At 52.5% G+C, this 13,921-nt stretch overlaps 1 protein-coding gene across 1 annotated transcript in view; it reads right to left on the reverse strand.

Moving 5' to 3' along the window:
- Positions 1-13,921, reverse strand: part of LOC142243872 (uncharacterized) — a 41,041-nt gene that overhangs the window by 15,519 nt on the left and 11,601 nt on the right. The window contains exons 2-7 of the mRNA XM_075316075.1: positions 7,467-7,573; positions 7,315-7,392; positions 7,157-7,234; positions 6,845-7,058; positions 6,608-6,764; positions 5,964-6,477 (exon numbers count right to left, since the gene is read on the reverse strand). Coding sequence (XP_075172190.1) covers positions 5,964-6,477; positions 6,608-6,764; positions 6,845-7,058; positions 7,157-7,234; positions 7,315-7,392; positions 7,467-7,573 — 1,148 coding nt within the window. The remainder of the gene's footprint in view (positions 1-5,963; positions 6,478-6,607; positions 6,765-6,844; positions 7,059-7,156; positions 7,235-7,314; positions 7,393-7,466; positions 7,574-13,921) is intronic.

Below are 13,921 nucleotides of genomic sequence, written 5' to 3' on the forward strand. Positions count from 1 at the left end.
TGTTGTCCGAATAGGCAGTAAATTTCGCCGCCACGAGTTAGTGCTTGAACCTTTCGGTTATTGCCCACACGAGGGCTAAGAACTCAAGCTTGAAGGAGCTGTATTTTCGTAGTTCCTTTCCGTTGGCCGGAGTTTTCTGCTAGCGTAGGCAATCACTTTTTCCTTCCCGTCCTGTACCTGGGACAGAACCGCACCCAGGCCCACATTGCTGGTGTCGGTGTAGAGGATGAACGAGAGGCCGTAATCAGGGTAGGCCAAGATCTCTTTCCCTCTCAGGGCTGACTTTATCTGGAGACTCCTCGTGCTTCTCGCTCCAGACAAACGGGAGCCCAGGGGCTCTCCCGTTCTTGGTCTGTCCCACGAGGAGGTCTTGCATGGGTGCGGCCATCTTCGTGTACGCCTTGATGAAACGGCGGTAATAGCCCACCAGGCCCAGGAACTGCCTTACCTCCCTTACCATGGTCGGTCGTGGCCAGCTCTGGATAGTGGCAACCTTTTCAGGATCCGGGGCTACACCTTCTGCGCTCACTACGTGTCCGAGGTACTGCACCTTGGGTTTCAGCAGATGGCACTTGGAGGGCTTCAGCTTCATCCTGTACTTGGAGAGGGCCGCGAACACTTCAGCCAGGTGCTCCGGATGGGCCTCGTAAGTCTTGGAATATACGATCACGTCATCCAAGTACAATAGTACAGTCTCAAAGTTGAGGTGCCCCAAGCAGCATTCCATGAGCCATTGGACAGTCTCGGGGGCATTACACAGCCCGAACGGCATACTGTTGAACTCGCAGAGTCCCATAGGGGTAGCAAATGCAGTCTTCTCACGATCTTCTGGTGCAACCGCCACCTGCCAGTATCCACTGTTAAGGTCAAGGGTAGAGAAGTAATTAGCAGTTTTTAATGCAGGCAGCGACTCTTCAATGCGGGGGAGAGGGTAGGCATCTTTATGCGTTATCTGATTGATCTTCCGGTTATCCACACACATTCTCATGGTGCCATCCTTGTTCTTTACCAGCAACAATGGAGCTGCCCAGGGACTACAACTATCCCGGATGACCCCTGCCTCCTTCATGTTCCTCAACATGTCTTTGATAGTGTGCTGGTGGGATTGGCCTATACCTCTCCTTAATGGGTGGATGTGTGCCTGTGGGGATATGATGTTGAACCCCCTTAATCCTCCCGAAGTCTAGTGGGTGCTTGCTGAAAACCTGCCCATATTCCTGTACCACCCTGTGTACCCCGTCTTTGTGGTGTAGCGGGGTAGACTAAGTGCCGACATGTAACTCCCGGCACCACTCCTCTATCTGCATGGATGCGGTGTCACTGCTCATATTGGGTGCAAGGGTAGTGGTCGTGGTTTCATGGATGGAGTGGACATTTATAGTGAACAGCTTAGCTATGGTGGCATAGCGGGGGAGCCTAACCTCTTCCTCCCCGCAATTCAGCACTCTCACAGGCCCCCTCCCTTCTTGACGTCAATCACCCCCCTGGCTGCCATTACTGTGGGCCAGTGCTCTGAAGGCGAGGGTTCCACCAACGCCGGGTAATCTCATCTCTGCGATCCAGTGTCCAGCAGGGCCATGGTCGGGACGCCATCCACTGCCAGGGAGATGATGGGGCGACCTCCAACATACCGGTCTTGCCAATCAGTCGGGCCGTGAGGGTCTACTCCTGAGGATTGGCCCTTGGCCTCAGGGGTTGCTCATTTAACGGGCATCGCCTAGAGTAATGCCCAGGCTTGTTGCACTTGTTATAAACGGGTGGCCCATACCGCGGGTCGTTGTTCTTCCTCCGCTGCATCCAAGGGACATCCTCCGGACTGTCAGCGAGCTGGATCTTCTCCTGGGGCTTGTCTCTTGTCGGTAGCTGGAGTGCGGCGAGGATCCGGGTGAGGTCTTCATTCATGCGTCGGACCTGCGAGGCCAGTGCTTCCATCGTCCCGACGGGTGCGGCAGGGGCCGGTAGAGCCAAGGGAGGGGGCACTACTGAGACGGGAGCAGTTTTGACCGGCCAAGGGGTCGCATCAGGAGCGCCAAGGGTTGCTGCTTGCAGGGCCTTGATGGCCCGCTCCTTTAGTACTGTAAAGTCTAGGTCGGCGTGCTCCAAAGTCCATAACTGCAGCTGCTTTCGATCTTCAGCAGACCCCAGTCCTTGTAGGAACTGCTCCACTAGAATCTTGTTGCTGCCGGCCTCACTGATGGTGTCCACCCGCCTCAGCGTCCGGAGGGCTGTCTGCAGGCGCAAGGCATAGTCTCATACTGTCTGCGGGTCGTTGCCGACATTGGTAAAACTGCATCCGCAACTCAGCCTCGGTGCGGGTCTCAAAGGCGGTCTGAAGTTTCTCGAAGATAGTGGTCACCAAGGCCAGGTCCGCGTCTGCCCAGGTCTCCGTCTCCTGTTCGACCGCGCCGGTCAGCTGCCCTAGCACTACCGTCGCACGCTGTCTGCCAGTCATGGCATACAAGTCAAGGATCATGTTTATCTTTTTCTGGAACACCTGCAAGGCATCAGGCTTCCCATCGTACTGGGGTAGCCAGATAGCACCGGGCACGTAGGGCAAGAAGATCGGCATTACCTGGTGGACCGCTGGACCTGCGGCCACCCCCGCTCTTGCGACCGGAGCGAGGGCTGCCACATTCCCGTCTTCGGGCACCACCTCTCCCGCAGCTGTCGCCCCTTCATCATCCCCGGTAGGTACGGACATCTTCCCTCCATCCCCCCTTGGTCTTTTTGGTGGCACTCCACTTGCTTTCTGCACCGCTCTGCTCTCAGGGGGCGGGGACTCACTTTCGCGTCCTTTTTGCTTGGAGAAGACGACTTGAGCAGGAAACTTCGCGCCACAGGATGGTGACAAGATGGCGGACTCTGCAATTTTTCAACGGGGACTCCACTGACGATAACTTCAAGGCACACTTCCACAGGTAAGTGCATGGGTTCAATCCTGTTCGTGACGCCAGAACAGTCGCCCCGGGGCTCAGCTGGCTGCCAAGCCGCTCGGATCCAAAGCTCGTTGGTGGGTGGCTCGAGCTCTTCACAGACCCGGGGTTCATGTCGATCTGAAAGGGGGTTGGCGCTACATGCAGGGACTTCAGTGGGGAGGTCCACGGCTAGAGCCGTGGTTGTTTGTAGGTGTTTTAAGTTCGTGACGCCACCCACGGATTGTGGTGAATGGACGGACACCACCGCTGCCGTTGACTAGGCTCCCGGGGATGGTGTTGCACAGCTTGGTGTTGACCCCCTCTGTGGGTAGGGGGGATGATGGCCCCAGGGGGCCCGAGGGAGGTGCTGAGGCAAGGGGATGGATGCGTGCTGAGGTGTCAGTGCGGCGTGGTGCGAGGCCCGAAGGCACTGTTGTACTCACTATGACAAACATGCTGGAGTCTCTGGTAAACCAAACAAGATGGTGAACAGTGCCCGCAGCCAGCAGCAGTTTTTCCCCTTAACAGGTTGGTGGTTTCCGCCTCTCTCCTACACCTCACATGTGTTGAAATCACGACTCCTATGGCTACTTTCACACATCAGTTTTCTGTATTCAGGTACAGTCCTTTTTTTTGCCGTATCCAACGTTTCCGGTTTTGTTGTGCAAACCGGATCAAACCGGACCCACCGGATCCGGTTTTAAGCGGATCCGTTGTGAACGGATCCGGAAAAAAACGGATCCGGTGGGTCCGGTGTGCATCCGTTTTGCATCCGTTATGTCCGTTTTTTGACGGATCCGTTTTTTAAACACTAAACAAACAATTAACGAGTTCCGTATTCTGATTGGCTATTGGGAAAATATAGTATATATACAGTATTTTGAAGCATATTTTACAGAATGAAGACAGAGACAAGCAGAAACCATGGATGCTATTCTTGCAAATTACACAAAGATCACTGCAGATTTTATATTTGAGGCAAATCGCTTGGCTATCATCGTCAGAGAAAAGGAGCGACAGCGACTGAGGCGTCAGCGACATCGACGCTTTTGGATCCATCCCCTGACTGCCCAGAGACTGACACGTGGGGTGTTTTCAACCCTATACCTGGAGCTCCGTGGAAACCATGAAAAATTCACAAGCTATGTCCGGATGGCAGTGAATAATTTTGACGTCCTCCTTGGCCTTGTTGCGGACAACATCCGTAAAACGGACACCTACAGCCGGTTCTCTATAACACCCGAGGAGCGTTTGCTGGTTACGCTTAGGTAAGTTGTTTTTTTTTTCGAACTGTATCCTCCTGTAAATTGACTTTTAACTGTAATGTGTTTGCTATTATTTTTTTATAATTATTGTCTTTCCTTTACAGATTCCTTGCAACTGGAGAGTCGCTTTCGTCCCTCCACTACCAGTTTCGACTAGGAATTTCCACCATCTCGGGAATCATTAGAGACACTTGCCAAGCCTTGTGGGATTGCCTCCATGAGGATTTCATCCCCCAGCCCACCAGGGACAGATGGCTTGCAATTGCTGAACAATACTATAACATTTGTCAGTTTCCAAATTGCCTTGGCTCAGTAGACGGCAAACATATAAGAATTGTGAAACCTGCTGCTTCGGGGTCAGAATACTACAATTATAAAAAGTATTTCTCAATTGTCCTAATGGCAATAACGGATGCGGACTACAAATTTATCTCAGTGGACATTGGCGCATATGGGAGATCCAATGACTCGCAGGTCTTTAAAATGTCCCCAATGGGGCGGCGAATCTATGGGAATACTTTTGATTTCCCTCCTGCAAGACCTCTTCCTGGCACATGTGAGCCCCCAATGCCCTTTGTTTTTGTGGCCGACGAAGCCTTTCAACTCTCCCAACATCTGTTGAAGCCATATGCAAGCCGTGGATTGACGCAAACACAAAAAATATATAATTACAGATTATCCAGAGCCAGAAGAATGGTGGAATGCTCCTTTGGGATACTAACCAGCAAATGGCGAGTGTTGTTAACAGCCATTAATTTAAACATTGAAACTGTTGATGAAATAGTGAAAGCATGTGTGGTACTGCACAATTTTGTTTTAACAAAGGAACCTTTGTCCTTGGATGACCAGAGTTTGGAATCCACCTCTTTGACTGACTACACCAGTCCTGGATTTAGGAGTAGTGTTGCCTGTTCAACAATCCGTGACAAATATGCTGACTATTTTGTGTCCCCAGAAGGTAGAGTAGATTGGCAAGATCAAATGGTATAAGATTTTTGTTTAGTTTTATAACAAATAAACATAGTTAAAAATAAATTAAAAAATATCTTGTTAACCTTGTTAATTTTAATCTTTCACTCGCTTTAAAAATTTGTAATTTTTACACCGTCAAATTACAACATGTTATGTTTTTGTATTACCTTTATTATTAACTTAACTTGCAAAATAATATTACCCCCCAAAAAAAACAAGAACAAATAAATACTTTTCAACAAAAAACTTTTATTTTTATTACATAAATAAATTATAAATTGGTATATCTTGGGCTTGGGGTGGAGATAGTACTGGAGGGGCTGACAGGTGGGAACACACGCACAGTTGGAGTATTGAGGGTGGAAAGTGGTGTTGGTGGTGGTGGTGGGGAAGTAACAGAAGGTGAAGGTGTGGTTGAGAAACCAAGAGGGAAACCAGGAGATGGGATGGGATTTGGTAAGGATTGAGGGGTGGAGTGGAGGGATTGGGAGACAGAAGAGGTGGCGGGTGAATTAGTGGCTTGAGTTGGGGTCATGATGGGTGTGGAAGGCGAGATGTGGTAGTGGGAAGGAAGTGTAGGGGCAGATGTGGTTGGGAGCTGGTACTGGGCTGCAGGCTGGTACTGGTCAGCAGGCTGGTACTGGTCAGCAGGCTGGTACTGGGCAGCAGGCTGGTACTGGGCAGCAGGCTGGTACTGGGCAGCAGGGGGAGTAGGGACAATGGCTGGAGGGGGGGCAGGTGCTGGAGGAGGGGTGGGTGGAGGTGGTTGGGAGGAAACCTGCGCCAGAGCCTGCCGTGTGGCTTGCATTACATGCATCTGCTGGTCAGGAGATAGCTTTTCCATGCGCTCTAGTACAGCTTGAAAAAAACAATGATTGGGTGATTTACTTGCATCTAAATGCAGCCTGTCCAGACGCGTGCACAATTCGTGTGTATTTTTTTCCATATTGGCATTTATGAAGCTAAAAGATGAACGATTTTGTTCGGCTAATAATTGAATGGCGTTCTGGAAGGCTGCATTTAGATGCAAGAACTCGGGCGCATAGCTCTTTTCCTGACCCCTATGACGCTGACGCCCAGAACCCAAAGGTGTTCTACTGAGGGCAGCAGTGTCAGAGGGGTGGGGTAGGGGAAAAGCTATCTCATCACCAGCAGCTTCAGGTAATGAAGTCTCACGTGAAGCTCCAGCGCAGGTGGATGGGACAGATGTCGATGGAAGGGAAGGTTCAGATGGGTGGGGTCTGTGCCTGTGTTCCCCAGTGGCGGACTGTTCAGGGATCGCTCCTGTCGGGTTCGATGCAGGCTCCTGAGTGCTGCAGACGGTGCTGGTAAAAAGAGGAAAAACAAAACAATAATTAATTTAATTGCTATACAGTGCCACTGAATAAAAAAAAAAAGGCAAAAAAAAACAGACATAAAATATTATACTTTGTACATATTGTGTGGAATATTTACCTTCTGCACACCATAGTTGTCCGGAGGAACGACAACGCTCTAAAGTAACGGTACTTCGATCTGCGTCCTCCGGATCCACTCGGGGCCTGCATCTCTTGATTCAACTCCTTTTTGAAGCGATCCCTGATAGACCGCCACCGCTTCTGAAGTTTGTCACCTGAAAGTGGAAAGCACAAAGTGGTTAGTATACAACACATTACATCCTGCAGCATAACCTACTGAACTGTGAATACTTACGCTGTTTCTTCTGGCCACGAGAATTGAGCTCCCCCCAACCTTCTACCGCTGCGTGGCATACCTCGTCCCAGAGTCGACGGGTTACGATCGAATCAGCGTGGCGGCGGTCAGCCATGTTCCACAGCGGCTCCCTCTCTCTAACTTCATCGATGAGGAGGTCGATGTTGATAAATCCGGCCTCCTCACCGTCAGAATCGGGAGCACGCTGTGATGCCTGTTCAAAGAAACAAAAAAGAAATTAAAAAAAAAAAAAATTATACCTAAATTCACACAGATATGAAAAAAAAAAAAAAAATAAAAAAAAAAACTTACACTAAGACCACCGCCACCTCGACGACGACCCTGGGACGGTCTTGGGGGAGCTCTATCGTGAGCCCTAGAAGTTGAAGCCTTTAGTGAAGGAAAAAAAAAACCATTATTTACTTATGTGTTTGGTGTGCTGTGGTAAACAATTCCTGTATGAAACTTACACTCTGACCGCCCGCTCCTTGTATTTCTCCACCCCTTCCGTCATCTTCTGGCAGCATCTCCTGTGATGTTTCGGCCACCTATGTAAATGTCGTTTATTTAAAAATTTTTTTTTTTTTTTTTTTTAAAAAAACCCCAAAAAAAAAATATATACCTCAGTTTGTGAACCGGAGGGCGGGCTACCAGAAGACGACATATCTTTTTCTATAACAGGCCTCGCACTGCAAATGGCTTGAACAAACTTTGCCCGCAACACTGCACCTGTAAAAAAAGCAAAAACAATGTCTAAGTACATGTACGCAGCTCACATCAGTGATCTGTGGACAGTACTGTGGACATTACCTCAGGGACACTCTCTGCCACAACAATTCAAGACTGGCACCGAAACAAACTGGCACTGCAAATGGCTTGAACAAACTTTGCCCGCAACACTGCACCTGTAAAAAAAGCAAAAACAATGTCTAAGTACATGTACGCAGCTCACATCAGTGATCTGTGGACAGTACTGTGGACATTACCTCAGGGACACTCTCCGCCACAACAATTCAAGACTGGCACCGAAACAAACTGGCACTGCAAATGGCTTGAACAAACTTTGCCCGCAACACTGCACCTGTAAAAAAAGCAAAAACAATGTCTAAGTACATGTACGCAGCTCACATCAGTGATCTGTGGACAGTACTGTGGACATTACCTCAGGGACACTCTCCGCCACAACAATTCAAGACTGGCACCGAAACAAACTGGCACTGCAAATGGCTTGAACAAACTTTGCCCGCAACACTGCACCTGTAAAAAAAGCAAAAACAATGTCTAAGTACATGTACGCAGCTCACATCAGTGATCTGTGGACAGTACTGTGGACATTACCTCAGGGACACTCTCCGCCACAACAATTCAAGACTGGCACCGAAACAAACTGGCACTGCAAATGGCTTGAACAAACTTTGCCCGCAACACTGCACCTGTAAAAAAAGCAAAAACAATGTCTAAGTACATGTACGCAGCTCACATCAGTGATCTGTGGACAGTACTGTGGACATTACCTCAGGGACACTCTCCGCCACAACAATTCAAGACTGGCACCGAAACAAACTGGCACTGCAAATGGCTTGAACAAACTTTGCCCGCAACACTGCACCTGTAAAAAAAGCAAAAACAATGTCTAAGTACATGTACGCAGCTCACATCAGTGATCTGTGGACAGTACTGTGGACATTACCTCTTCCCTGGAGCACTGGACTCGAGGACAGCAGAAGTTGAAGTCAGGAACCAACGGCAGGAGGTGTGTAGAATGTGCTGGATCCTTTTAGAAGTTTTGTCATGATGAAAAAAAAAAATTTGCGCATGCTCTGTTTACCAAACCGGATGCGGTCACCGCATCCGGTTTAAACCGCATTGCGCCGGATCCGGCATGCATAGACACCCATTGTATACAATGCCGCATTGCGCCGGATCCGGCAGAATGCGGTTTTTTTAAGGGCCAAAAAAACGTTACATGATACGTTGTATCCGGCCGCCGGATTTAATTATTTTGCCGCATCCGGAAAAAAACGGATGCACCGCAAAGCCATCAGGTACAATCCGGTTACAATGCAAGTCTATGGGGATAAACCGGATGCGATACCGGATCCGTTTTATCCTTTTTTTTCCGGATTGTACCTGATGGCAAAAAACTGATGTGTGAAAGTAGCCTATGCCTGAGCAATGGTAGTCCGCTCCCCGGCTTGATATGTGTTGGGAGAGCACTCTTTGCCCGCAGACGCTAGCCCCTCAGGTCTCTATGCCTGGGAGGTGGCTTTACCCCTATGGTTGGGCTGTTGTCTTCAGTCGGGTCTTAGGTGGGAAAGGTCCTAAAGTCCAGTCCTCAATCAGTTGATTTGACTCAGCCCGGTTGTTTCTGGGCCTCGTACTGGGTCTGAGTACCCCTCCAGGTGCTCCGGTTTCCAATCGGTTCCCCGGTTCGGTGAGGCGAAGAAGCCCCTGGCAAAATGCGCGTTAGGGTATTTATTTTCTCCAAGCTCCATGCACTTTATTCTGGCAGCCTGACACTGGTTCGTATGGCTGCCACCTGTACTTATCTTCTTTTGTATTCCCTGGCCTCTTCATGCTTTTGTGGCGCCCCTGACCTGGTCAGGCACCACTGAGTACTGCACCCATGCTGGGGACAGTACAATACAGGTAATCCAGAAGGCTGACAGGGGTGTGGTACACAGGCGCATAGTAATCAGCTCTCACACATGTACCCATGAGAGGACCCCTGGGGATCCCAGGAGGGGGAAAAGCCTTGACCTTCACTGGAATAGTGGAGGGGGCCAAAAGCCTCCATCTCCTCTCAAGGGGTGTGGTAAGAGAGTCTGGTTGCTAGGTGGCGTAGGCAAGAACAGGAGAGGAGGGGCAGTGAGTCAGTTAGAGCAGAACTCCATAGGGCTCAGTGAGGAGCAGACCTGTGGGGCTGTTGCTGTCTAACAGCGCCCGCGCAGTGGCTACTGACGGGGGAGAACGGTCAACTAGGAGTGCTACCCGAAATCCATCTTCAGCTAGAGAGAGAGCAACGGAGTGGGAAGTAAGGAGACTGCTAGAGAGTACCAGGCCCAAACGGGCGGCAGATCCCGAAGCGGAGATAGATCCAGCTTTCTTTTGCTAAACCTGCCGGTGTGGGGCTCTCAAAGCCCACGCCACAACACCACAAAAAGCCGCAGCCACGTAGCCACAGTTAGGGCCCATAGCTCACAGGAGGCAAGAAGCTGGAGTGATCTGGCCCAGGCAACAAGCACACGGCAAACGAAGGGGAGTGAGGCTTCAGCAACTTCCCTGGGTGACCCCCATAGGGACTAAAAGTCGGGGTAACCCCAAACCAAAAAGGGCTAAGGAAGGCGAGTTAGTAGTCACCCTCACAAGTCAGCCTGAAGGACACCTGGTTCCCGCCTGGTTCATCCCAGCTACGCCCGGGTTACTCACCCTGCCACCTGAAGTGAGTAAAAACCCTGAAAGACATTCTGCCTGTGTGGAGTCATTCTGCGCCTTGTGGTACTACGCACCTACATCGGGCCCTGGGGCTTGCCTCACTCTCAGGAGGCTATTCCAACTAACTGCACATACCATCAGCCCCAGGCGACCCTCAACCTGCAGTGGCGGTCCCTACTGGCCGCAATACTGAGAGTGGCGTCACGACAAGAAGATCTCCTACCTGTGACCAGATCCAGCTACGTGGAGTCCCTGAAGGTAATGCACCGACACTACACCTGTGGGGCTTCACATCTGGCGTCACGAACAGGATAAGGACTAGACCTGTTCAGACAGGTGACCATGTGCCTGGGCGGTCCGCTTGGAAAATTGGAAGCGCCGCCATATTGCCACCATGAAAAGCGCGCTGAAAAACAACAGCAGCCCGCGCTGGAAGAAGTTACCGCCCACGAAGAGGTGTGGCTACCCAGAGATCCCCTGCAGAGTTCTGACCTCGCTTGTGAAGAAAGCGGGAGCGTCCAGAGACGGCGGAACGGAAAGGGAGCCAGAAGCCTGCTGCTGGGAGAGGAGCTGCTGAAAGAGGCAGAGCGGAAACTGAACAGCTTGCTACTAGAGGCAACGACGAGTCCACTGCTGGGAAATCGTGCAGAAGACGGCGCAGAAGAAATGGCGTCTGACCGCAGAAACCCAGAACCGGGCTCCGCTGCCTGGTGGTATCGGGAGCTGGCCCAGTTCTGCGACCGACTGGAGACCCGGGTCGTGGAGCAGATCAGAGAAGAACGCATGGAACTTCTGGAGATGGCTGCCGCGGTTCAGGCCTATGAGAGGGGAACCGCACGACGAGTGCCAGACCGGACGGCGACGACTCAGACCCCGATGCTGCCACCGATGGGTGAGTCCAGTATTACCCCTGCCGGCCCGGATGCCCTGACCCCTGCTGCCACGCCCGCGGTCCCTGAAGAGGCGCCCGGCGCGGCGACGCTGAGCCAGGCCGCAGCCACGCCAGGTGCGGCCCGCCAAGCCCAGGCCGCCGCAGCGATGCCCTGCTCGGCCCGCCAAGCCCCGGCCGCCGCGGCGATGCCCTGCTCGGCCCGCCAAGCCCCGGCCGCCGCAGCGATGCCCTGCTCGGCCCGTCAAGCCCCGGCCGCCGCAGCGATGCCCTGCTCGGCCCGCCAAGCCCCGGCCGCCGCAGCGATGCCCTGCTCGGCCCGCCAAGCCCCGGCCGCCGCAGCGATGCCCTGCTCGGCCCGCCAAGCCCCGGCCGCCGCAGCGATGCCCTGCTCGGCCCGCCAAGCCCCGGCCGCCGCAGCGATGCCCTGCTCGGCCCACCAAGACCCGGTCCCTGCAGCGACGCCCAGCCCAGCCTGCACAGATCCCATCGCAGCTGCGACGCCGATCCAGGCCGCCGCCATACAGGGCGCGGCCCGCCAAGACCAGGCCGCTGCCATACAGGGCGCGGCCCGCCAAGACCAGGCCGCCGCCATACAGGGCGCGGCCCGCCAAGAGATTGCATCACCATTTACCCCGGCCTGCAAGGCCAGAGCAGACACCGCTCCCCAGTCCAAAGAGGTCCCTGCTAGGAAGTCCCTGATAGGAGAGGACCCCGAATACTGGAAGCTGAAGGCTGACCTAGAGGCCCAGTTCCCACAAGAGATGGTGGATCGGTATCTGCTCCCTCCGCACACCCCCAAGAGGGTTCCGGCAACCCCTGCAGCAACCACGCCAAAGAGTCCCCCGCCTGGGCCTGCTGAAGAAAGCCCATCCCCAGCACTGCCACCAAAGGAGTGCCAAGAAGAACTAAGGGGGAGAGGAGGCCAGGAAGCTGAGGAGCTGACTCAGGAGCCAGCAGCAGTGCTAGTCCCAGAGCCGGAGATGTTACCCTATTCCCGTTGGGATGAGGAGGACTTGACACCGTCTGCTGATGAAGACCAGCCCAGAAACCTCACCTGGGGCCCTGCAGGCATTGAGGTAACAGCCCAGCAGAACCCAGCCCGCAAGACCAGGCGTCGCAACAGAACAACGCTGTCCCCTGCACCACAGTCTCCAGAGCAGAGAGAAGTCACAGCCAGAGACCTACAGGAGAAAAGGTTCCTGAGAAGAGCCAAAGCCCAGGTCAGAGGACCCCTTTGCAGAGGAGTAGTGGAGGATTTCAATTTGAGAAGTGGATATGGATTCATTGTAGCACCTGGTGTGAAGGAAGGGATATTTGTCAACCGAAGAGATGTGAGCGCTCATCTGCCTAGAGGACACCCTGGCAGAAACCTAAAGATGGGGGATTCAGTACAGTTTACCATGCATCAAGGCGAGAGAGGACTGTACGCGCTTGACGTAGCACTATGTACCAGCAAACCTTACAGCCACCCCATGCTACAGGAAAGAGAAACAGATACAGGAAAGGAAACAGATGAAGATAGAGAAAGCAGATACAAGGAACCTGCAGATGAGACAACAACAGATGAAGAAAGAGGCCAAGAAAGCAACAGGTGCCGCAGCCCAACAGGCCAAAGCCCTGGTATGGAGGAGTAAAGGAAAGTAAGAAGTTATCAGTTAAAGTTTTGAAAAAGTTTGTTTTGCAACGTTCTCAAGTTCAAGTAATGTGCCCACAAAAACTATTGTGAGAAAACCATAAACCTTAAGGCTATGAACTGGCTATAGCCACAAACTCTCGCAGTGTAAATAGTTACACCAGAGGGCACCACCACCACCAGAGTCAGCCTGTTTAGGGGCTTGGCTCGTCTGCAACCAGGAGGAGCCCGTCCGTATATAGGGCCTTGGCTCACCTGCGACCAGAGAGCATGCCTGTTTATGGGGCCTGGCTCTCCACCACAAAGAGGGTACCTGGTCAGCACCAACTGTGGAGGCCGCCTCTGCATCCTGCCAGAAGAGGCTGAAGGCGCGGATCCACCAGGCCAGGTATACCCTGAAACCACCAGCCCATGAAAGCCGCCTCTACATCCTGCCAGAAGTGGCTGAAGTCGCGGCCAACGTGAAAGGGTTTTGGGTGGGTTAACGGACTTGTGGGTGGAGGGTGGTGATGTATGGTACCTGGTGCTTTTAAAATGTTTTACATGTTTTAATGTTTTATGCATTTTAAAATGTTGTCTTGCAGCCCGAGGACGTGCTGGTGATAACTAAGGGGGAATGTGGCGCCCCTGACCTGGTCAGGCACCACTGAGTACTGCACCCATGCTGGGGACAGTACAATACAGGTAATCCAGAAGGCTGACAGGGGTGTGGTACACAGGCGCATAGTAATCAGCTCTCACACATGTACCCATGAGAGGACCCCTGGGGATCCCAGGAGGGGGAAAAGCCTTGACCTTCACTGGAATAGTGGAGGGGGCCAAAAGCCTCCATCTCCTCTCAAGGGGTGTGGTAAGAGAGTCTGGTTGCTAGGTGGCGTAGGCAAGAACAGGAGAGGAGGGGCAGTGAGTCAGTTAGAGCAGAACTCCATAGGGCTCAGTGAGGAGCAGACCTGTGGGGCTGTTGCTGTCTAACAGCGCCCGCGCAGTGGCTACTGACGGGGGAGAACGGTCAACTAGGAGTGCTACCCGAAATCCATCTTCAGCTAGAGAGAGAGCAACGGAGTGGGAAGTAAGGAGACTGCTAGAGAGTACCAGGCCCAAACGGGCGGCAGATCCC

The sequence above is a fragment of the Anomaloglossus baeobatrachus genome, chromosome 6 (genome assembly GCF_048569485.1).
Source record: "Anomaloglossus baeobatrachus isolate aAnoBae1 chromosome 6, aAnoBae1.hap1, whole genome shotgun sequence".
In the NCBI taxonomy this organism is placed as follows: Eukaryota; Metazoa; Chordata; class Amphibia; order Anura; family Aromobatidae; genus Anomaloglossus; species Anomaloglossus baeobatrachus.